Raw genomic sequence first — 24634 nt, forward strand, 5'->3', positions numbered from 1 at the left:
CTATTTATTTGCACACACATATGTACATGTGTATATAAATATATGAGGCCATAGAGCAAAACATAAAATTACTATATAATAAACTATGTGAAATTTGTTTTATCAAAGCTAAGAATAAAAGCTAAGTTTAAAATCTTTTTGGGTTGATAAGCTTTGACCCTTTCCGTTGATCTTTTTGTCCCCACCCTGTATGTTTATTTTATTATGAACCTATGTTATTATTTACCTCATTGGTTGCTAACTCTGTAGTGCATTATATAAGAATGAGGTTATTGTAGTAAAAATTTATTTCAGATGCTTTTAAATACACATCTTTATTCTCATTAAAAGTGTTGTCATTCTAATTAAAGTCATATTCTGGTTTATAGCCCCTAGAGAATTCAGAGCAGAAACGTAAAATTTAGATGATCTCTTTGCTACATTTGTTATTCCCTGAATATAAAAGTCATGTTTCTATTGAAGGAAATCTGAAAAATATACAAAAGCATAAAGAAGAAAGTAAAAATTGTATGTGATCTCAATACTCAGACGTTTTCACTGAAAATGATTTGATGTATCTTCCTTGCAGTGTATATTTCCTTGTAGTCCTTTTCCTTCCTGTGAATGTATATATACACAAAACACATTGGTTTGTTACATTTTAAAACTTAATACCCATTATTATGAATATTTTCCCATGTTATGAAAGCAATTTTTATGACTGTGTAGTATTCCATTATATGTGAGTATTTAAAATTTATTAAACCAGTCTCCTGCTGATGTATATTATCTTACTTTCATTTTGGTGCTATTATTTATAATACTGTGATGAACATTTTTTCATGTAAACATTTTGGTTATAGTTTTGATGCTCTTAGAACCTCTGAGTCAATGATTGTGAGTACCTGTTTACTTGAATTGAGTATTTTTTTCTGCACATTTACCAATTTGATAAACAAAAAATCTCATTTTGATTTATAGTTGATTAATATAGTGAACTTATGCATTGTGAATTCGTATCTCTTTGCCATGTTTTATTGGTATTTAAGTGTTTTCTGTGCAGTATATAGACTGGCTTCTCCCATTAGTTGGCCAAGTCTGTTTCAAAATACTTGAATTTATAGATCAATTTTGGGAGAATTTATATTCTACAGTATAACATTGAATCCTCTCAACCATTAATGTGGTATATCTCTCTATTTAAGTCTTTTGTGTCTCTCAGGAAAGATTTTTTTTGGTCTTTTCCCTGCATTTTAAAATCGGATCTCCCACCATCATCTCTTCCTACTTGAGAATCCCTAGGCTAAAAATTAAAGAACAGTGTTAGAAAGTGGTGCTAGCAGGCATCCTGTTGCATTACTTTTATAGAGATCTCTCCAGTGTTTTATTCACTCTTAAATATGATTTTAACCATTTATTTGAGATAAATTTTTAATCACAATGGGAAAATATCTTGCTATTTTTAATTTATTGAGCTTTTTTCTTTAGATTGGAAGTGAAAATTGGAATTTACAAATGTCTTTTTAGCGTTTTAACAGTAGTTAACTTTATTTTTTTTGTGATCCCTTATTAATAGATTTACTAATATTTTATTGACTTTGCCTTCATATAAAGTGTAGTCAGAGCACATTTGTAACTGTTTCAGTAACAGGAGAGGAGTGTTATAGCAGCCACAAGTTGTAGAGGAAAAAAAGAAGAAAAAGGGGAATTTAAAACAGTATTCCCATTTGATAACTTTGCCCAAAACCAGTGCAACTGAACTTCAGCAGGGACCAGAATAAATTTTGCCATAGTTACCTTTGCTTTTCATAAGTACATGATATAGGAAGGTTTTGCGGGGAGGGAGAAGGGTTGTTTTTTGTTTGTTTAATGCAAGTCCCCCAAATTTATTAAGGACAGTTAATGGCCCAGGTTACAGAGAGTTGTGGGTTTGTTGTTTTGGTTTTTTGGCAGCTCCTATAGTTTGTTTTCTTTCCATGCTAACCCCTGTAAGAGAGTAAGTTTGACTGTCAGTATTACTGAAAGTCTGCTTTGGTCTTCATTTCTACGTTGCCACCATACAAGGTACAGTGGTAGGGATGAATTTGTAGATAAGTTTGTATAAAGTTATATAAATTTGTAGATAAGTTTAGTCTGCCAAGTTAGAAAGATGAGCCGTACAACTCTTTCTATGGTCCTACCCTACAGAGAACATTTTTCTTATTCAAGATAAATTGAGAATTAGACTTTCCAGGGACACAAAGAAAAAGAATGGTTCCTTTTCCTCTTTTCTTGGCATTCCTGAGTAGTGAGTAGCAGTTTTAGAAGAATTGCAAGAAAGCAAAACTTGGAACTTTATAGATTGACATTAAACTTAAAATGTACTTTTTTCATTTGTAATTAATCCAGAGTACAAATATTAAAAGTATCATAGCTACTAATCGTCACTGAACCCTGACATGGTCCCATGATGCACATTAATATTAGTAAGTGAAATTTTCTATAATGTCTTATTCCTGTCTCACTTGAATAATAAATTAGAGGATGTGTGTCATTTGTTCTTCACACACACATCCCCATTATTATGAGTTTGAGAGTGTATCAGTCAGATTGAGTATTGACTGTAGATATGCTGTTTTTCTGTATTAGTAAGTTACTTTGAAATGATGAATACAAATGTAAAGAATGGGGAGTAAGGGAGCCATGCAGTAGTGATGCTTGTGGACTGGATATTTTGTTTTTAAGTTTGGGGCTTTGAGATACCTTTATTTACATTGAGGCACTATTTGTGCACCAACTGTGAAGACTGAGACAGGAATAGTAGCTAGATGGCTGCTATATGCCCAGGACAGTGCATAGGCCTACCTACAAGTATGTGGGGGACAGATTATGGGGTGTGCAGATCACTCAAGGTAAGTGGTTCTGACTTTATGTGGCTCAAAGAAGCCACCGTTGAAGGAATCAAGATGTTCAGCTTTAGATTTAGGTAGAAAGAGGGTTGAACAGAAATTTGGTGTCTTCTGTGTTCATTTAATCTCCTCAGTAGTCCTGTGTGGTAGCCATCATTGGTATTTTACTACTGGCAAGAATACTAAGTCTCAGAGAGTTTAGATAATTTACCAGTATCCTACACAAATAAGTGATAGACCAGATTCTGACCTAAAGTCTCTGTCACTTTTAAGCCCAAGCTCATTCCCCCACTCTGCCATTTCTTAGTCTAGAATAGGTGAAATTTAAGACTCTAACATGAATTTAAAACTCTGACATGAATCAAACTAAATCAATTAAATGAAACTATGCCATAACTGTATGTAGTTTGACCTTAAAGATCTCTGGTACTTAAGGCTTAAATATAGTGGATGTACTATAAATTCCAAGGAAGGTTAAGCAAAACCTTCCCTAAACCACAGATTGGTGGCAGTAGAGGATAAGCTAAAGAAAAGATGAATGGAAAACTTCTATAGAAATTTGTCAGTTTTTATCACATTGAAGGAAAATGTACATCTTTAAAAAATATATACAGCTATATTTTTATTGAAAGTCAAATATAAGCTCTGATAGACGGAAGCCATAGCCAGAGTGCCTTATTTATTTAGCAGAATGGGGGTAGTCACTGCGTGAATCCTGTTCTTCTGTCCTAACATCATTTGGTAAATCCCTGAGATTTAGAAAGGATATGGTCCAGAAACTTGTACAAAATAGTCTCAGTAGAGCGTGTTAAATCACGCATAGGCTTCTGAGTATCTGTGAACTCTGAAATTTTATGTAAAGTGTGTGTGTGTGTGTGTGTGTGTGTGTGTGTGTGTCTAAATTTTTCTGGAGGAGGAGCAGTGTAAAGCAGTAATTCTCAAAGTATGGCCAAGTGCCATGAAAGGTAGCCTACATTTTTTTTTGTAAAATGGATCCCCAGAAAGGCATTCCCATTTTTCAAATAGGTAAATGATTTGCATTTCCCTACTTTTATTTTTGTATAAAACTAAGGGCTGCTTACTAGTAAATTAAGTAGATAGTAAAGTTTGCTAAAATTGGATATTTACATTAAAATTCATGAATTATGAGATTTTTCTGAACTTATTTCTCAGTCTTTCCTTATTTTTCTTAAATTTTATTCCCATGATGTATTTGGATATATAAAGTTACTGCACATGTACACATACATACTTGGAAAACTAGTAAGTCAACTCTGGTATCTTGCTCCACCTAAGTAGAATATTTTCAAAAAGGATAGAGAGCTACTGGTATTTTTTCCAGAGGGTGGGTGTAATGAGGGAGGGGAAGGGAGGGGGGAAGGGTTATGTTGGGAGGGATGGGAGGAAACAGTTAGAGATAGAGTTTTTGGTGCCCTTATTTCTTAGAATAGAAGAAAAGGCACATCAAATGAGCAATTGTGTGTTTAAATTCAACTTAGTATCTTTTTAAGATCAAACTTTATTATTGAAATACAAAATTATAATGAATAGATGGAGATTTTTCTGTTGTTTTTGAAAGCTTGCCACAGTCTTATGATATGTTTAGGATGGTGGATGTCCATCCTTCAGTTTTAATATTAATGATAATTAATTTTTTGTGCTTACTAGTAATCAGAACATTTATTTTCATTCATATTTGGTATGTCCTGGAGTTATGAGAAAATTCCAATTAGAATCGTATTTGCCACCTACAGTTAGTCTAGGTTTATTGAGGCATTTTTTTCTTGCCATGTTAATTGTGTCATGTTACTTAAGATGTGGCCATATTTTAGTAGCAAAGTGATATTTTCAATGTTAATGTATATTTGAAGCCCCTGTATCAAAATAAATTCTATAAAAGCAAGCTTCCTGTCTATAACTTAAATTCGTCCTTTGCAGTAGCAAATGTTTATCTCAGTTATTTAAGACTCTGGTGAGCATGAAAAATTAAAATGAATTATTCTCAATAAATATGGGAATATTTAGGAGCGGTGTGAATATGTACTTGTGTATATAGTAACATGACAGAAATTTGGAAATGTCCATTATATTGACATCTGGCTTAAATTTTACTTTATATTCAAATGCAACAAAAATTAGTACAACCATGACTACTATTTTTATCTTGTGAAAGTGAGAAACAAGGGAACTAGACTTCCTCAGTATTTTTCCTATCCCACTCCCAGTTCTTAAAAATGAATTTTTCTTTGATTCTTCTACTATGTGACTACTTGTTTTATGTTGCAAATTTTAGAAAGCAGCCAAGAAGACTATATTTAGGAATTTGGTGCTGTCGCCACCAAGGAAATAAAAGGAAATCAAACTCAAAACTGCCCAAAGGGCCAGTTAGAAGGTAGCAGAGTTGGCTGAGCATCTGAAGATCCAAACAGAGGCACAGCAGTGTCACACTACCTGCTTCAGATAGTTGCGAATTTTGGTTTCTTTATCTGTAAAACAGAGTATTTCAATTTGATATTAATGATTCCTTCTGGCTCTAAAGTCTAATAACTTCAGACACTTTGAGGAGACTTGATGCCTTTTCACTGTGTTCCTTTTGCACTAGTGCAGTGATCATCAGACACCAGGTATCTCAATTTGGACTAACTGAATCAGAATCTCCAAGGACAGAATCTATATATATATATATACTCTATACTTTCAATAGATAAATATAAATATTTATATTTTGAAAAGCTCCATAGCACCAGATTCCAACTGTTGGGTTAGTTGGAAAATATTTAATCCTGAGAAATCTGTAGTTTCGCCATAGGTTTCAGAACTATTTAGGACTAGAACTTAAAAAAGATTTTTAATGAGACTGTATGAAAACACGTTTACAAATTTTTATCTGCAGGGATTTATACACACAGCATTACCTTCTGGAAATAATATCTTGATTGTTATGAACCCTAACTACCTATTAGAATTTCTCAATCCCACTTGAAGCCATTGCTTTTCAGTCAACTGTGTGGTTCAGGGGTCTCAATTTCTCTTTCCCTTCGTATTATTACTGGACAGCGATGATTCCAGGGCGAACATGCTATTCTTCCACTTCTTAAACCAACTGAACTATGAGTGTGGATGCAGCCAGGACCTTGCGTGTTTGTTACTACAGCACAACTTGCAAAAATTCTGTTGGGACATTCTGGCCTTTCCTCGGGGCCATACCTAATTGGCTGAGACAATCTTTGATCTCTTTAATTCTGATCCAGGCTCAGAGGGCTCATTCGGAGCAAGGAGAGGCAGACCTCGAAGCACCTGTGGAAAGCCAGCAGCATGAGATTGAATCCTGGACCCTAGAATTAAGGGCTATGATGGAGAAGCTGGTGAAATCCATCAGCCAACTGAAAGACCAGCAGGATGTCTTCTGCTTCCCATGTAAGACCCAGACCCCAGTGAGAATACCCTCTATGGGCGCCCGTCAGACCAGACAGCAGCAGCTTTTGCAGGAAATTCTCAGTGAACTGGACTAAAGGAGAAAGGAGGTGCTGGATGCCTCCAAAGCACTGCTAGGCCAATTAATCACCCTAATTAATGGAAGGTCCAGCAGCAAAACACCTGCATTGGAGCCCCCCTGGACGATGGGTTGAATCAGCTGGAGAAGTGTTCACAGCTGGAGCAAAGTTGTTGTTTCACCTGAATCAGCTGCTGAAGGAACTCAGTTGCCTGGTTAGCTATCAGGATGACCTTCTGACTAAAGGGGTGGACCTGTGGAAGGCCCCATACACAGAGTTGCTTTTAGATCTGTTCCTAGCCTTTGTGGTAGAAACCCAGTGCTATGTTTCCTAAACTCCCCATTGACCCCTCATCCTCAAGATGGGGAGGAAGTTCACTGTCCAGACGAGGCTGCTGAGGAGATTCCAGGAAGACAGTGGGTCACTGACTGCAAAAGTCTCCACTGACTGTAAGCTTCATCAATTACAGTCATCCTTCAGTATTCACGGGGATCAGTCCCTTAGGATAACAAAATCCTCGTATGCTCAAGTCCCTTATATAAAATGGTGTAGTATTTGCACATAACCTACACACATCCTCCTGTGTACTTTAAATTATCTCTGGATTACTTATGATACCTAATACAATGTATATGCTAAGTAAATAGTTGCTGGCACAAGAGAAATTCAAGTTTGCTTTTTGGAACTTTCCAAAATGTTTTCTCCTCTGAATATTCTTGAATCTGAGGATGTGGAACCCATGGATATTGAGGGCCAACTGTACAAAGTTTCCAGAAGTTCAACATTCTGACTTCAAACCAGAAAACTTTGTACCCCAAGAAGGAGCAGAGTCAGGCTTTAATTTGGTACTCTGGCTGCCTGACTGGTGGAGCCGTGTTCAGGTGGTTCTGGAAAGGGCAATAATAGGGGACTGCTGGGTGCAACAGGAATCACACATTTATCAGCTTCATGGTCGGATACACCTACCAGGATCTGAAGCAGGAGCTGAAGACAGATACCCTCTGTGTGGTGATTATTTCTAACATGAACCTACTCTTGATTGCCTGGTCCTTGGTTCTCTGGTTCAGTCTGGTCAGCTCACATCCCTAGAACTGGCAGTTCTTTTCCAACACCGCCAGGAATGCCAGCTGCTGAAGACCATCTCTGATACCTTTCTGTTGCACTTAAGTGAATCATTGGGAGGGGGTATTACCTGTTCTTGGTTGAACGATGATGAAGTGCAGCCCTGCACCAGGAGGTACTGCAGTCATTCGTGCTAACTGAAGTCCACCACTACCAACCTCTTACTGAGGCGGACTTACCCGAGAACCTGCTATACTTCCTCTACTCCTGAAGCCCCAGGGATGAGGCTTTTGGGTGCTACTACCAGGAGAGAGTTAATCTTCAGGAACAGAGGAAATAACCTGAAACATAGGCTCATTCTGGTCTCTTTAACAGACAAGTGGATGAGCTAGAACAACCACTAGAGCCAGAACTTGAGTCATTAGAGGTGGAGCCCACACTGGCACAGGGGGCCAGAGCTAAGCCTGGAGTTAGAGCCACTGCTTGAGCAGGGCTGGATCTGGGACCAGCACTGGAGCCCACACTAGGCATGGTATCACAAAGAGTGCCAGAACCAAACCCAGGACCAGTACTAAAGCTGGAGCCTGTTCTAGAGCCATTCCCAGGGAACCCCAGGAAATAGGTCTCTATCTTCATTAGTAAATGTGATATTTATTAAAGTTTGCTTTCCTTTCTTAACCATCTTGGCATGATAATGGGTGGATGGATGTTGAATGTAAAACAACAAATTTGTTAGTATGACAGAGCTTAATGGAATTTGGGCACCTGATGCCAGGAGAGTTGTGAGAACTCTGACCTGTTAGTGGTAGCTTTGAGATACGTGTTTTCTGTTCAGCCATCAGAGTGCAAGAAGTTCACATTTATTGCAATTAGACTTCAAAAATACACTTTTTCTTTCTTTTGGGTTTATACATTCATTTGCAGGGAGTCCCCCATCTTTATTTGCCATTTTTGCACTTATAGTTGCACTTACTATGGCAGGTTTAATTTTAATTGAACTTTTACCTAAAAAATAAAACTTTCTAGTTATATCCTTATTTCTAAAGCTCTCAGTTATTATTCCTTGAATTTGTTAATTCTTATAATAAATTGAAGAATATTCTAAAACTGAATGGAACTTAAGCTTACTAATATCTTGCCCTGATCCTGATTTTTCAGCAGCTGTCTTTGGATTGATGACAGTGATCTAGAAATTTTGATCTAGAGATCTTTGATAAAACCTTCCCAGGTAAAGCTTTAAGTGTCAATGAATCACTGCTTATGAAACTGCAGGTGGCATGGTGGAAAAGATGATATAAGTTATCCTAATTAGTTGTAGTCCAGAAACAGTCTCAAGATTTAATTCTGAATGTCATAATATTTTCATATATTGCCCTTGACATTAGCAAGATTGACCTCATCTATACTGAAAATTATTATTTAGTGTGTTTTAATGGTGGCGACTGAGGAGGTGAACCAAGATCAAGACACTGAAGTTCTTCCTATGTAATAGCTTGATTTCATCCATCTGTTTCTATGACTACTCCTTCCTCTCAACTTGAAGCCTGTATTCCCTTATTATAAGAATAGTGCAAATTTGGGGAAGGTGGCAGAGTAGATAGCCCCAGGAATCACTCTCTCCACCTGGACAACAGTTACACTTGCATAATCTGTCTGATGTAACTATTTTGGAACTCTGAGGTCTTTTGAAGGCTTGCAACTTCCAGGGAAAGACTTGGCAGTTAACTTCGGTCAATTTCAGCCTTAGCACAGTAGTAGCTACCCCTCCCCCACCCCCAGCCACATGGCAGGTGCTATGTACATGTTCCTGGAGCAGCTTGCATATAGCTTGCGGGAGACAGGGTGGAGAAAGAAGACCGTGTTCTCAAATATTGAGGATCTCTGCTCTGAATGCTGATTATTGCTTCCAATCACAGGTGCAGACGAAGAGGCAGGCAGTCATTGTTGCACCTTACCCAAGTTGCAAGTCCCTTCCTCTCTGAAGTGATTTCAGGGGATTTAAAGGACTGACACCCTCCTGCCATACTCCTTTAATTTTTGCTTTTTCCCCTTTTGGGAGCCAGACACTAAGACTTAGGACATTCAAAAACAACCACATATAATGGGGAAAATTAGAAAGTGACTGCATGTCCAGGGAAGGCTCAGAATAGACCTGAGAAGACCTTAAGTTTACACCTAAGACCGATTCTCAGCACAGAGACAGCCTACAACAATCAAAAAAAGAAAAAAACAAACAAAACAACAACCAGTAACAAAAAGAGCAAACACTGGAGAAGGGGAAGAATCTGATTTCCAGAGGTACCACGTTACTAGATAGATTTCAAATGGCCAGTGTTAAACAACAAATCAGACGGCATAAAAAGAAACAGAAAAGAATGGTCCATTCAAAAGAAAATAAAGCAACAGAAACCATCCCTGGAAAAGACCTAATGGCAGATATACTGGACAGAGTCTTTAAAGCAACTCTCTTAAAGATTCTTAAAGAATTAAAGGAAAATGTGGAGAAAGTCAAGAAAGTGATGTGTGAACGAAAAAGGAAACATCAATAAAAGGTAGACTTCCCAGGTGGTCCAGTGGTTAAGAATCCACCTTCCAGTGCAGGGGCCATGGGTTTGATCCCTGGTCCGGGAGCTAAGATCCCACATGCCGCAGGGCAACTAAGCCCACATGCTCTAGAGCCTGCATGCCACAACTAGAGAGCCTGCGTGCCACAACTAAGACCCGATGCAGTCAAATAAATAAATATTTTAAAAAATAAAAGGTAGAAATTTTTTAAAGAAACTAAAAAATTCTGGAGCTGAAAAGTATAATAATTGAAATGAAAAATATTCTAGAGGAGTCAAATGCAGATTTGAGCAGGCAGGAGAAAGAATCAGCAAACTTGAAGATAGGGTGATGGAAATTATCTAGTCTGAGGAACACACACACACACACAAAGATTGAGGAAAGGTCAGCAGAGCCTAAGGGACCTGTAGGACTCCAAGTGGACCAGCAGATGCATTACTGGAGTTCCAGGGAGACGAGAGAGAGGAAGATGCAGAGAGAATATTTGAAGAGATAATGACTGAAAACCTCCCCAATTTGCTAAATATAAACATCCAAGAAGCTTAACAAATTCTAATTAAGGTGAATTCAGAGATCCACAGTGAGACACTGAGACATGATAATCAGGACAAAGGAGAGAATCTTGCAAGCAGCAGAAGAAAATCATCACATAGAAGGGGATCTTCAGTAAGATTATCAGCAGATTTCTCATTAGAAACTTTGGAGGCCCGAAGGCAGTGGGCTAATAGATTCAGAGTGCTAAAAGGAAAAAAATACATATATACACCAGCCAAGCGTCTTCTGTACAGCAAAACTGTCCTCAAAGAGTGAGGGAGAAATTAAGACATTCCCAAATAAACAAAAGCTGAGGGAGTTCAGGACCTCTAGATCTGCCCTGCAAGAAATGCTCAAGGAGTCTTGCAAGATGAAATGAAAGGACACTGGATGGTAACCCAAAGCTGTATGGAGAAATAAAGATCTCAATAAAAGTAAATAAGTGAGCTATTATGAAAGCTAGTGTTATTATAACAATGGTTTGTCACTATACTTTTTTCTTCCTATATGACTTGAGGTTAGTACATTTAAGGTCCAGTACTTTAGTGTAAAAGCTGGTATTACTGAAACTTTGGTTTGTGACTTCAAATCTTGTTTTCTACATAATTTAAGAAATTGCATTTAAAAGAATTATTGGGGGCACACAATGTATGAAGGTGTAATTTTGTGACATCAGTAACCAAAAGGGATAGGGATGAAACTGTAAAAGAGCAGAAATTTTGTATATTATGAAAGTTAAGTTAGTATAAATTTAAGGTAGACTGTTGTGACTTCAGAATATTAAATGTATTTCCCATGCTAACAGCAAAGAAAGGAGCTCTAGAATATACACAAAAGGAAATGAGAAAGGAATTTAAACATTTCACTACAGAAAAATCAAACATAAAAGAAATGAGTGTGGAGGAAGCTATAAGGCATATAGAAAACAAATAGCATGATGACATAATAACTCCATATCACTAGTTATGTTAAATGTAAATGGGTTCAGTTCTCCAATCAAAAGACAGAGATTGGCAGAATGGATCAAAATACACTATCCAGCTATATGCTGTCTACAAGAGACTCACATTAGACCCCAGAACACAAACAGGTTGAAAGTGAAAGGATGGGAAAAGATAATTCCGTGCAAATAGGAACCAAAAAAGATCAGGGGTGGCTATACTAATATCAGACGTAATGGACTTTAAATAAAACAGGATTATATGAGACAAAGAAGGACATTATACATTAAGAAAAGTTTCATTACAGCAAGAAGATAGGACAGTGATAAACATTTACACACCCAATGACCACCGAAATATATGAAGGAAAAACTGACAGAATTGAAGGGAGAAATTGTTCTGCAGTCATAGCTGGAGACTTCAGTATCCCACTCACAATGATGGATAGAACAACCAGACAAAGCATAAGGAGAGGATTTAAACAATACAAACTAACTAGATCTAACAGACATATACAGAACACTGTACCCAACAACAGAATACACATTCTTCTCAAGTGCACGTGGGACATTTTCCAGGATAGACCATATGTTAGGCCACAAATTAAGATTCAATAGATTTAAAAAGATAAACATACCAAGTATCTTTTCTGACCACAATAGGATGAAATTAGAAATCATTAACAAAAGGAAATCTAGAAAATTGTGGAAATTAAACAACACTTTTAAACAACTAATGGGTCAAACAAAGAAGAAATGACAAGGAAATTAGAAAATACTTAAATGAATGGAAATGAAAGCACAACATACCAAAACTTCTGGGAAGCAGCAAAAGTGGTGCTAAGGGGGAAATTTATAGCTATAAGTGCTATTATTACATTAAAAAAAAAAGATCCCAAGTCAACAATCTAACCTCACAATTTAAGGAACTAGAAAAAGAACAAATAAGCCCAAAGCAAGCAGAAGCAAGGAAATAATAAAGATTCGAGCAGAGATAAATGAAATAGAGAATAGAAAAACAGTAGAGAAAATCAATGAAACCAAAAGTTGGTTCTTCAAAAATATCAACAAAACTGACAAAGCTTTAGCTAGGTGAACTAAGAAAAAAAAAAGAGACAGCTCAAATTACTAATATAAGAAATTAAAGTGGGAACATTACAGATTCTACAAAAAATAAAAAGGATTATAAGAGAGCACTGTGAACAGTTTTATGCCAACAAATTGGATCACCTAGATGAAAGAGACAGATTCCCAGAAACATAAAACCTACCAAGACTATGTTACAAAGAAATAAAATACATGAATAAATGTATAACCAGTTAGGAGATTGAATTAGTAATCAAATATCTCCCAACAAAGAAAGGTCCTGGATCTAATGGCTCCACTGGTGAATTCTACCAAATATTTAAAGGAGAACTAATACCAATCCTTCTCAAGTTTTTCCCAAAAATTGAAGAGAAGGGAATGATTCCTAACTCATTCTTTGAGGCCAACATTCCCTGATAACGGAAGCCAGACAAAGACACTGTAAGAAAAGCAAACTTTGAACCCCTAATGAACATTGATGCATATATCTTTAACAGAACATGAGCATACAGAATTCAGCACATTAAAAGGATTATGCACCAAGACCAAGTGTGGTTTATTCCTAGAACGCAAGGATGGTCTAACGTGTGAAACTTGAGCAGTTCAATATACATCAACAGAATGTAGCATAAAAACCACAGGATCCTCTCAATAGATGCAGAAAAAGCATTTGACAAAATTAAACACTCTTTCATGACAAAAACAATTAACTTAGGAACAGAAGGAAGCTACTTCAGCATAGTAAGAGCCATATATGAAAAACCACAGTGGTTTTTCAATGGTGGAAGGACTGAAAGCTTTTCCTCTGAGGTGAGGAACAAGGTAGGGATGCCTGCTTTCACTACTTCTGTTCAACACAGTATTGTATTTTCTAGCCATAGCAATTAGCCAAGAAAAAGAAGAGGCATTTAAATTGGAAAAGAATAAGTAAAATTGGGCTTCCCTGATGGCACAGTGGTTGAGAGTCCGCCTGCCGATGCAGGGGACACGGGTTTGTGCCCCGGTCCGGGAAGATCCCACATGCCGCGGAGCGGCTGGGCCCGTGAGCCATGGCCGCTGAGCCTGCGTGTCTGGAGCCTGTGCTCCGCAATGGGAGAGGCCACAACAGTGAGAGGCCTGCGTACAGGAAAAAAAAAAAAAAAAAAAAAAAAAGAATAAGTAAAATTATTTCTTTTTGCAGATGGTATGGTTTTATATGTAGAAAATCCTAAAGATCATACACACACACACACACACACACACACACCTGTTAGAACTAATAAGTGAATTCAACAGTGTAGCAAGATACAGAGTCAACACACAAAAATCATTTGCATTTCTATACATGAACAGTGGACAATCTGAAAAGAAATTACAAAAGCAATTTCATTCACAGTAGGATCAAAAGAATAATCAAAATAACCAAGGAAGTGAAAGACTTGTACAAGAAAACTATGAAACATTGCTGAAAGAAATTTAAAAAGCCACATAAATAAATGAAAACAACATCTCATGTTCATGGATTGGAATACTTTATATTAAAAAGTCAGTTCTACCCAAAGCAATCTACAGATTCAATCCCAATCATGTCAGAAATCCCAGTGACATTTTTTGCAGGTAAAAAATCCATCCTAAAATTCATATAGAATCTCAGAAGACTCCAAATAGCCAATATAATCTTGAACAAGAAGAATAAAACTGGAGGACCCACACTCCCTGATTTCAAAACTTATACAAAGCTGCAGTAATCAAAATAGTGTGGGATCAACATAAAGATAGACGTATAGACCAGTGAAATAGACAGCCCATAAATATTAACTCACAAATATGGCCAAATGACTTGACAAGGGTACCAAGGCCAGACTACTGGGGAAAGGACAGTCTTTTCAACAGATGGTGCTGGGAAAACTGGGTATCTACATGCAGAAGAATGAAGTTGGATCCTTACCTAACACTGTATTCAAAAATTAATTCAAAATGGATCAAGCACCTAAATTTAAGACCTAAAACACCCCCCCAAAAAAAAAAACCTTAAGAGAAAGTATAGGACAAAAGCTTCATGACATTGAATTTGGCAGTGATTTCTTGGATATTACACCAAAGGCACAAAAGAAAAAATAGACAAATTGGACTTCATGAAAACTTAAAAATATTTGTAAGTCGAAAGACACTATCCACAAGCTACAGAATGGGAAAAATATTTGCAAATTATATGTCTGATAATGATTATTAACCAGGATATGTAGAGAGCGCCTAAAACTCAACAACAAAAAAATCAAATAATCAGTTCAGAAAGGGGCAAAGGACTTGAATAGACATTTCTCCAAAGAAGATATGTAAGTGGCCAATAAGCATATGAAAAGATGCACAACATCACTAATTATTAGGGATGTGCAGCTCAAAACTGCAATGAGACATCTCCTCATACCCATTCTCCTCCCACCCGTTAGCATAGCCACTATCAAAAAAGCAGAAAACAAGTGTTAGAAAGAATGTGGGGATATTGGAGTCCTTGTGCACTGTTGGTGAGAATGTATAATGGTACAGCTGTAGTGGAAGACAGCATGGCAATTCCTCAAAAAATTAAAAGTAAAATTACCATATGATCCACCAATTCCACTTCTTTATATACATGTAAAAGAATTGAAAGCAGTATATTAAAGTGATATTTGTACCCTTACATCATAGCCCCATTACTCACAGTAGCTTAAATGTAGAAGCAATCTCAGTGCTCATGGACAGATGAATGGACAAGCAAAATGTGGTACATATATACAATGTAATATTCAGTTTTAAAAAGGAAGGAAATTCTGCAGTATGTTACAACATGGATGGACTTCGAGAACATTATTTATGGAATAAGCTAGTCACAAAAAAGACAAATACTCTGATTCCACTTATATACAAGGCATTTAGAATAGTCAAAGTCATCTAAACAGAAAGTATATGGTAGATGCTGGAAGGAGGGGAAAATGGGGAGTTGTTGTTTAGTGGGTATAGAATTTCATTTTCATAAGATTAAGAGTTATGCGGGTGGATGTTGGTGATAGTTGTACAACAAGGTGTGTGTATTTAATACCACTGAAATGTACACTTAAAAATGGTTAAGATGGTAAATTTTATATTAAGTGTATTTTACCACAGTAAATTTTTTAAAAATATTGCAAGTTTATCTCAGATTATCTGAATTATATTCCAGCCTGTTCTTCATGCTATCACCAAATTAATCTTTCTAAAACACTGCTTTATTTATTACATAACATTTCTGTGCTCAAAAAAATTTCCATTGGCCTCTGGTGTCTTACCTTTCTATCCTTACCTCCCGTTGTTAAAATCATCCTATATGTTAGCTAAACTACTTACCTTTCTCTCAACCTTTTCTATGACCTTTTGATTCTTGAAACACTTGCTCTTCCTACCTTTAATGCCGTTTTTCCCCCTTTCCCTTCCTCCTCCCAATGTGCAAATCTTTTTAAGGACCTAGTTAAATTTGAACTTCCCTAGGAGACTTTTCCTAATTGCCCCACTTGGGGTGGCTTATCTTTCTTCTAAAGATTTATGGCATTTAATGTTTAAACAGTTCATTTAATAGTTGACACTGGCTGATATTTGTTGGTGTGTACCTGTTTTGTTTCCCCAACTGCCTCTAAATTAAGTGGGCTCAGTGCTGTATCTTAAAATTATTTGTATTACCCACTTGACAATATTATGAATTGATTTATTGATATACTGTGAATAATAAGAAGTAAATATGCTCTTCAAGTAAATTTCAGACTTACCAATCAGATTCAAGAGCATCTGGCAGTGTTTCTGCAGAAGATACACTTGGTATTCAGGTTGGGTTCTTGTTAAATTTTTCTAGAACAATTAAATATGGTACCAGTAAGTTGTCTATTTGTAAGGTGACTTTGTATATGTTTCCAGGCAATAAAATAATTTTGAGAAATTTGGAATCTTAAATTTTTTTGCTATAATATTGTATCAGAAATAAGTATTAGTGTATGGGTACTAATACTTATCTTTTGTTCATGTGCTGGGTTAAAGTTAGTTGTAGAAATGACTTGCTAGGTCAGTGTTATAATGTTTATAAAGATTTTTGTTTTTAAGTCAGATGAGTTAAAATGGACTTGAAGTTAGCAAATCTGTGTTACTTTACTGTGATACTGCATTTTCTCTTGTGGAAGTCAAGTTTTACTGTTTTAGTTTGAGGCAGTAGTTTGCACAAAAGTTTCTTTCTGTTAGTCTCCTGTGTGTGTGTGTGTGTGTGTGTGTGTGTGTGTGTGTGTATACTTACATATGGCTTCTCTAGGGTTATGATTAGGATATTGAAGTATTAAAGAAAGGTATTGCCTTTAAGAAATGTAGATAGCATTTCAGTAACTTTTACGCCCTCCATTAAGCACCTAGAAAAATAGGTGAGTATTATTTCAAGAATTTTAATGGAGAATGTGTTTATCATGGGCACAAAACTAAATAATGGATTAGTATCCATTTTAAGCAATACTTTTTTTTTCATAAGCTATTGTTTCACCCGTTGTTTTTTGAGAATCTAATTAGACTGTAAATTGCTCAAGGATAGAGATTTTATCTTATACTTCTTTGTGTCCCCAGCATCTAACCTAATGTCTTACATCAGAGTGCTTCAATAAATGTTAAGATGATAAAATGTCTATTTTTCTGGCTTTGGTTGTGGGGAGTAAATGTACTCTGATTTGATTTTATTTTTTCCTATTTACAGCCCCATTGACAAACCTTCCGATTCTCTCAGCATAGGGAATGGTGATAATTCCCAGCAGGTAAGATTTTGATACTGTATTCCTTCATTTATCTGCCATCTGCTGAAACAAGACATTCTATGCGAGTGAATTTTCTAGATAGTGAAAAATACTTTAAATACTGAAACAATTTAAAAACACTTTTAGTGGACATCCTTGTTAAATGTATTAGCCCTCTTTTTCTCCACAGAATAGAGCATAATTTAACCCTTTCTTGATGACTCAGAATTATCATTATGACCATATGTTATTGTACTGTGTGCCAATACATTAGTGTCCTTGGAGTCCCTGATATTCTTGGTCTTTCTGACCCTACGTGAAATGGTCCCAGACTAACACGCCTTCTGCATTCTTGATTTGGAGTTGTTTCTCTGCCCCATGCTCCCCTTGTCCCTTGCTGTCAACTTTAATTTTCTTTTCTTTTTTTTTAAAATTTTATTGAAGTATAGTTGATTTACAGTGTTGTGTTAATTTCTGCTGTGCAGTACAGTGACTCAGTTATACATGTATACATTCTTTTTCATATTATTTTCTACTGTGGTTTATCACAGGATACTGAATATAGTTCCCTGTGCTATACAGTAGGACCTTGTTGTTTATCCATCCTATAGATAATAGTTTGCATCTGCTAATCCCAAACTAACTTTAATTTTCTATTTCTCTCGGTGAACTTGACCCCAAGTTTTCCCCCTTCCCTCAAATGACTTTTGGCTTTGAAATGATGAACCAAATAGTTAAGTTCAAAGTTGCATCCACTATGATACAGAATGAGGTCCTGATCTTTAGAGCATGCCTTGTATCATCTTGTCTAGTTGCTAGCTTTTCACTACTTAAGTTTCTGTACACCTCTTACTTTGGTTTAAAAAAAAAAAAAAAGTGTAGTTTCTAATCTCTTCTGTAAAGAACAGCCAGTTCCCCACAGTGTGAGAAACTTAGAGATCTAAAATACATTGTTTTTCTAAACTTGTTGTTCACGGTTTCCATGAAAGAATTTGAAAATCTTTATATCCCCTTGTATATTTTAAGTTAACATTAAATTTTTTTCATAATAAGTTAAAAATAGCTGCAAAGGATGTAATTTCCAGCTTATTATAAATTTTGGTATTTTTAAATAAACATGCTACATTGGGTTTTAATAAGTATCTGAGAGATTTAAGTATCAGAATGTTTTGTTACTCCCTCATCCATTTACACAAGCTATTCTTTAACAATCAGAAATTTTACATCATTACTTGAACTCATTTTTTAATTTTCACTGGCATTACAGAATTTTTTCTTAATGCAATATAGTTTATGCTTGGGACTTCCCTGGTGGCTCAGTGGTTAAGAATCACCTGCCAATGCAGGGGACACGGGTTCGAGCCCTGGTCCGGGAAGATCCCACATGCCACGGAGCAACTAAGCCCGTGAGCCACAACTACTGAGCCTGCGCTCTAGGGTCTGCAAGCCACAACTACTGAGCCCGCGTGCTGCAACTGCTGAAGCCCGTGTGCCTAGAGCCCGTGCTCCGCAACAAGAGAAGCCACTGCAATGAGAAGCCCGTGCACTGCAACGAAGAGTAGTCCCTGCTCACCGCAACTAGAGAAAGTCCACGCACAGCAACGAAGACACAACACAGCCAAAAATAAATTAAATTTAAAAAAGATATATATATATATATATATATAGTTTATGCTTGATAGGCATTCTCTCAAATAAAAGTAGACATATAAATTTTGAATTGGAAATAAAAATATTTTGTTGACACAATGCCAAACTTCTTTCTTCTGAATTTATTTGTAGTATTGATTTGATCAAAGCAATATATATATAAGTATAGATTTTGATTAAAAAATTAATCATTAAACATAAACACTAAAATTGTATTGGAAATTTACCTCTTAATGAAGTGGATAGGGCATTTTAAAATTAGTTTTTTTGTATGCATGGATGAATATTACCTATTGGTACAAGGAGGTGTTTCAGCAGCAATCTAGCCATGTTTTCATTTTTCTAAATACAGGTGCTGAAACATCTTGTTCATATAAATAAGTAGATGGAAGAAAGAGTTATTATATCAATATCACTCAAATTTTTGAACTCCTTGTGAATTAAATACCTAAGAATCATATTAAGATTTCTTATAAAAACTTTTTAATGATGCTTTTGGAAATAGCTTGATTAGATCTTCTTTCCATTTTGTTTAAAACTGAAGTATTGGGAATCATCTAGTTTGCCAAAGAATCTAGTCATTAGAGTCAGTCACTGTGTCATCACTAATCTTAATATTTCTAATAAAGTTTTGTTTGGCTCCCAGAAAGTTTTCACACTTGGGCAAAATACTATAGTTAGATCCCAGAGAGTGAGAAATAGTATTGTCTTTGTAAAGTAAGAGAAATTAGGTTGTAAAAGGAGAGGATACTGGCTGTGTCTTTTCAGGAGGGTCAGTTTTATAAAAGAGTACATATGTAAGTTGATGGATTTTTTTGAAAATTTATGCTCTCATAAAAAAGTCTTTAAGTACCCCAGTTTTTGAAAATCACTATTTTAATACCTTTCATTGCAAGCCTTTTAAACTATGGTTTATTACGTTGTATAAACTTATATTGATTATTCTTTTCTTTTTCCATTTTATTTAGATATCTAACAGTGATACACCTTCACCACCACCTGGTTTATCAAAATCCAATCCAGTCATCCCCATCAGTTCATCCAATCACAGTGCACGGTCTCCTTTTGAAGGGGCAGTAACTGAGTCACAGTCATTATTCTCAGACAATTTTCGCCATCCCAACCCTATCCCAAGTGGGCTTCCTCCTTTCCCCAGTTCCCCACAGGCATCCAGTGACTGGCCTACAGCACCAGAACCACAGAGCCTCTTCACATCAGGTATATAACAATACTATGTGTGTTAGTAATTATACTCAGACTAAAATGAGACCTTTGCTGGATGTATTTTTATCCCTTTTTTGTCCACTCCCTTTTTCACAAAAATGTAAACTTTTAAATGGCAAGGAATTGGATGGTTAGGTAAGTAGTTCTTTGACCTAGAACTTACCATGTTAACAGACAAACTTCTCCAAAAATCAAGGGTTAGATCATTTTTCCAATAATCGAATGCTTATTCCTCTAGGAAGTATTAAGGGCTTACAATTTTTAATTAGATTTGTGTTTGTGTAGTTATATTTTTAAAAATGTTTCCCCAGCTGACAAAGAAGTATGTTAGTTAATTTTTAAAGTTACATTTTGAGACATTTCCAATTTCATTCATTGTAAGTTCTCATTAATGTGAAGGATAACAAAAAAGACAATTTTTTTAAGACAATTTAAAAGTATAAAGATTAAATGGATACTTTTTTCATTAAGTTATAGTAGTAGTATGTAAAGCATATATTCAAACTTATACTTCGTCTTTGATAAATACATTTCAAAAATAAACTTTACTAATTGAATTCTATTATATTTATTACTTTATTTCATTTAAATGACTTACTTTGGTTTTTTTTTTTTTTTTTTACTTTGGGTTTTGATGATGAATAGTTTGAGAGTATAATTTGGGTTTCAAGTAGTACTTTGTTTTCTTTGATCAGCAAAATCAGTCTATATCGTTCAGTTTTTGAAGTTAGTAACTTATGGATGAAATCATTGGTAGAAGTATCTGAGGCCTTTTGTAATTTTACAATCGTAATGTTCTAAGAAATTATGTAGATTTTGCATATATTTGCCTTTGTGTTATAGTATGATGTTGCACTAGTGTGGAAGTGAGCTATATATTTTAAATTCATCACTCATTCTTTTTCCCACCAGAAACAATCCCAGTATCGTCTTCTACAGACTGGCAAGCAGCATTTGGCTTTGGTTCTTCTAAACAACCAGAGGATGACTTGGGTTTTGATCCCTTTGATGTCACTCGAAAAGCCTTAGCAGACCTGATTGAAAAGGAACTGTCAGTCCAAGACCAACCTTCCCTTTCGCCCACATCTCTTCAGAACTCCTCTTCACACACTACAACCGCCAAAGGTCCGGGCTCTGGATTCCTGCATCCTGCTGCACCTGCAAATGCCAACTCGAGTCTCAATAGTACCTTTTCAGTCTTGCCACAGAGGTTCCCTCAATTTCAGCAGCACCGAGCGGTTTATAATTCATTCAGTTTTCCAGGCCAGGCAGCCCGCTATCCTTGGATGGCCTTTCCACGCAATAGCATCATGCACTTGAACCACACAGCAAATCCCACCTCAAATAGTAATTTCTTGGACTTGAATCTCCCGCCACAGCACAACACAGGTCTGGGAGGGATCCCTATAGCAGGTAGGTTCATTTATAGCCTTTGCGAATTTGTGAATAACTCATGCCTTCAGGTTGTTGGGTGGGTAGGGAGGGAACTTTTGAATAACAGAAAGTATTTATCATCAGTCTTGGAAATTTCAATGGGAAAAACTATCATAATCTAAAAAAATTTTAATTGGATGGATGCCTTGTAATAGTGAGCTTTATAAGGATGGTGGAGTATTATACCTAGTTATTGCTTGGAAGCATTTTACTTAATAGAATAGTTACCAGACTTTCTTATGGCATATAGATGCAAAAAGACAAAGAAGAAAGAAGGGCTCTCAAATTATGGTGCCATAAAGTCCAACACCATGGTAAAAATTCTGATTATACATTCTAAAAGTAAACTGGTTCAAAAAAATTTTTTTAGAGATGGTAATTAGTGAGAGCATGAGGGATAAAGCCACTCTCTTAACTCCTTTTGACAACTTACTTATTTTGACTGATAGACACGTACAAACACACACACACACACACACACACACATCAAAACTGTGCTATATGTTAATAAGGGACTTAATATTTGAGAACTCTCATTATTAGTGTTTCACAGACATATGTGTATAAGTATACTTTCTGTGAAAAGGAAATTGTTCAAGGAGAGATATTTTTCCTTTTGATCTGTCATGTTTTTATTTCTGGGGTAAATATTAGGTTCCTGTAAGTGATGCCAGAATACTTCTGGTTTTGTACTGCTACCCTTGAAGGTTTCAGAACTTTTGGCTTTTAAGGTCCCATATGATATTTATTAGATCAAGTGACCTCTATATCTAAAGGAATCTTTCTTATTAATAGTTTTTTAAAATTTAATTTGGGCTTTAGATATGAGTGGTAAAAGAGTTTGTTCTCTCCTGATTCTCTCAAGTAGAATAGAATAGTCCTTCACTCTGTTACATAACTTATAAAATTTATTTTTATCCCTTTTCATGGCCTTTGTGATATGACATGGCACAGCATTATTGTAATAATGTGCTGTTACCAGCAAAGCGTTCGTTCTCTTGTTTTTAGCAAGGTTGATAGATAAATTTACAGAGATCCATCAAAATTCTTTGGCTCTATTCTCTTTGTGACCAACAACATTTCATTTTCAAGACAAGTAGTTGGGTTAAGAGAGTATGGTTTGTGGCTGTTGATACAGTGAAGTTAATTTACATATAAGCATGATAGCACCTAATGTAGTGGTTTGCACATTGGTGGGACTCATGTTATTTGTTCATCTGATATGGTAGTTAGTAGGTAATCGAGAGTGACATTTTTCAGTCCTCTTCTACATGATATTCACTTGTGAAACACTAAGTGTTCAGTTCCTGGTACTCTTTTTTTCATCCATTGTAGACAGCATATTAGAACGTAATTGTGTTTTGTTTTGCTTTGTTTCAACCATTTAGAAATGTGGCATTTAAATTACTAGTAGTGTATCTCATAACATTATAACACTAAAAGTTAAGTTCCCCTAAATATTCTAAACATTTAACAATAAAATATTAAACCAATACTATAAATATTTGGGTTTGCCCAACAATGAACTGGGCCATGTGGATAATACAGAACAAGTATAAAATATGGCTACTATTTCCAGGTACTGTACAGTATAGTTGACGAGATAAAATAAGACTGTGTATGAAAGTGGTAACCATATGATACTGGAATCCAAAACACATCAGTGGAGCCTATAAATTGTTGGGGAGGCTTCATTGAAGAAATAGGAATTGATCTGTATCCTGGATTTGGGTTAGCAGGAGGGAAAGGAAAAAACCTTTTATGTTGATGGAAACTCCTGAATGAAGGCATAGAGGCAGGATTTAGTATGTCATTACATTAAGAAGCATTAGAACTGCCTTCTATACCAGGAGGTCCTTCATATATTTTATACATAGAATGGATGAGAGGACGGAGAGCTCTGACAGTGAGGCAAAACAGTATGGACTTGATCTGATAGGAAGGAGGATGCCTTTGTGGAACTAGTTCTTAGCTGTCTTCATTGTGTACTTTTATTTGACTTATTACATGACCATCTTCAAAAATTATCTGTTCTTCTGATTTCATAGTTATCATATTATCCATTAGTACAAAATGAGCAGTTTTAAACCAAATATTTCAAGCCAGTATATATTCTGGAGATGCCACAGGGGTGATGAGTAATCACTGATTTTTGAGTGTAGTTGTCCTCATGTTAGTCATTTGAAATCTTCATCTAAAGTAGGTGCTTTATGAAAAAAATGTGGCATTAAATTATGGTCCTATCTTGGTGGGCTTTTCTTTTAGCATATACTCAACCATAGAGCATAAAATACATTTTTTTTCCCAGAAATTCTAAGAATGAAGTCACCGACTATAGGTTCTGAATCATTGTTGTATTTTGTGGGAGGTGGGGAGAGTTTGTTATTTCAGATTTTCAGTTTTTGACTATGCATACTAGCTTGGTATTTAAATGGTGACTTATGATTAAGCTTATTGTTAGATTACTTTTAAGGCTCTCACGACTAGAGAAATTTTAGTTTTAATGTACCAAAATATTTTAAATTGTTATCAAGAGTTATAGAATCCTTCCATGGCTTATAAATATTTGGCAAATACCTCAGAAAGCTGAATGTGCTGAGCCTCAAAACAGAATAGTTTTATAATTGTAGCCAGATGATTGAAGATTTTCAGTAACAATTAGAAATGACAAAGTAAAATTATGAAAAACTGTGTACATCTTAACTGTGAATTATTTGAAGCAATTTAATAGGTAGGCAATATCTGCCTTCCACCCCCTAGCTGTAACTCAGTTGTACTTGAGTTGAACTATTGAAAAAGGCCTAACTCTGTATTCTGCAGTGAATATCATGGTATCTTACACAGGTAGCTGTCAAGTGCTTCATAGTGGAGAGTACATACTGTTTTAGTGAGGCCTGCCACTTTAAGATATACTTAGACAGTATTCAATACTGGAAAAGGCATGTATATTTATTCTTTAGATATGTAGAGCAAAATGAGTTTCCTGACCTTTAGGAGTAAATACTCAGAGGTGTCAGTCTTCTG

At 35.8% G+C, this 24634-nt stretch overlaps 1 protein-coding gene and 1 pseudogene across 8 annotated transcripts in view; both read left to right on the forward strand.

Annotated features, from left to right (window-relative positions):
- Positions 1 to 24634, forward strand: part of CNOT4 (CCR4-NOT transcription complex subunit 4) — a 137524-nt gene that overhangs the window by 84459 nt on the left and 28431 nt on the right. For all 8 annotated transcript variants that reach the window (XM_022580436.2, XM_089917356.1, XM_022580425.3 and 5 more), the window contains 3 exons: positions 17266 to 17323; positions 19921 to 20170; positions 21089 to 21589. In XM_022580436.2, coding sequence (XP_022436144.1) covers positions 17266 to 17323; positions 19921 to 20170; positions 21089 to 21589 — 809 coding nt within the window. The remainder of the gene's footprint in view (positions 1 to 17265; positions 17324 to 19920; positions 20171 to 21088; positions 21590 to 24634) is intronic.
- On the forward strand, positions 5978 to 17259 carry LOC149748353 (signal transducer and activator of transcription 2-like; annotated as a pseudogene).

Source organism: Delphinapterus leucas, chromosome 9 (genome assembly GCF_059928025.1).
Source record: "Delphinapterus leucas isolate spDelLeu-1000000601 "Yukka" chromosome 9, BTC_Dleu_Yukka2, whole genome shotgun sequence".
Lineage (NCBI taxonomy): Eukaryota > Metazoa > Chordata > Mammalia > Artiodactyla > Monodontidae > Delphinapterus > Delphinapterus leucas.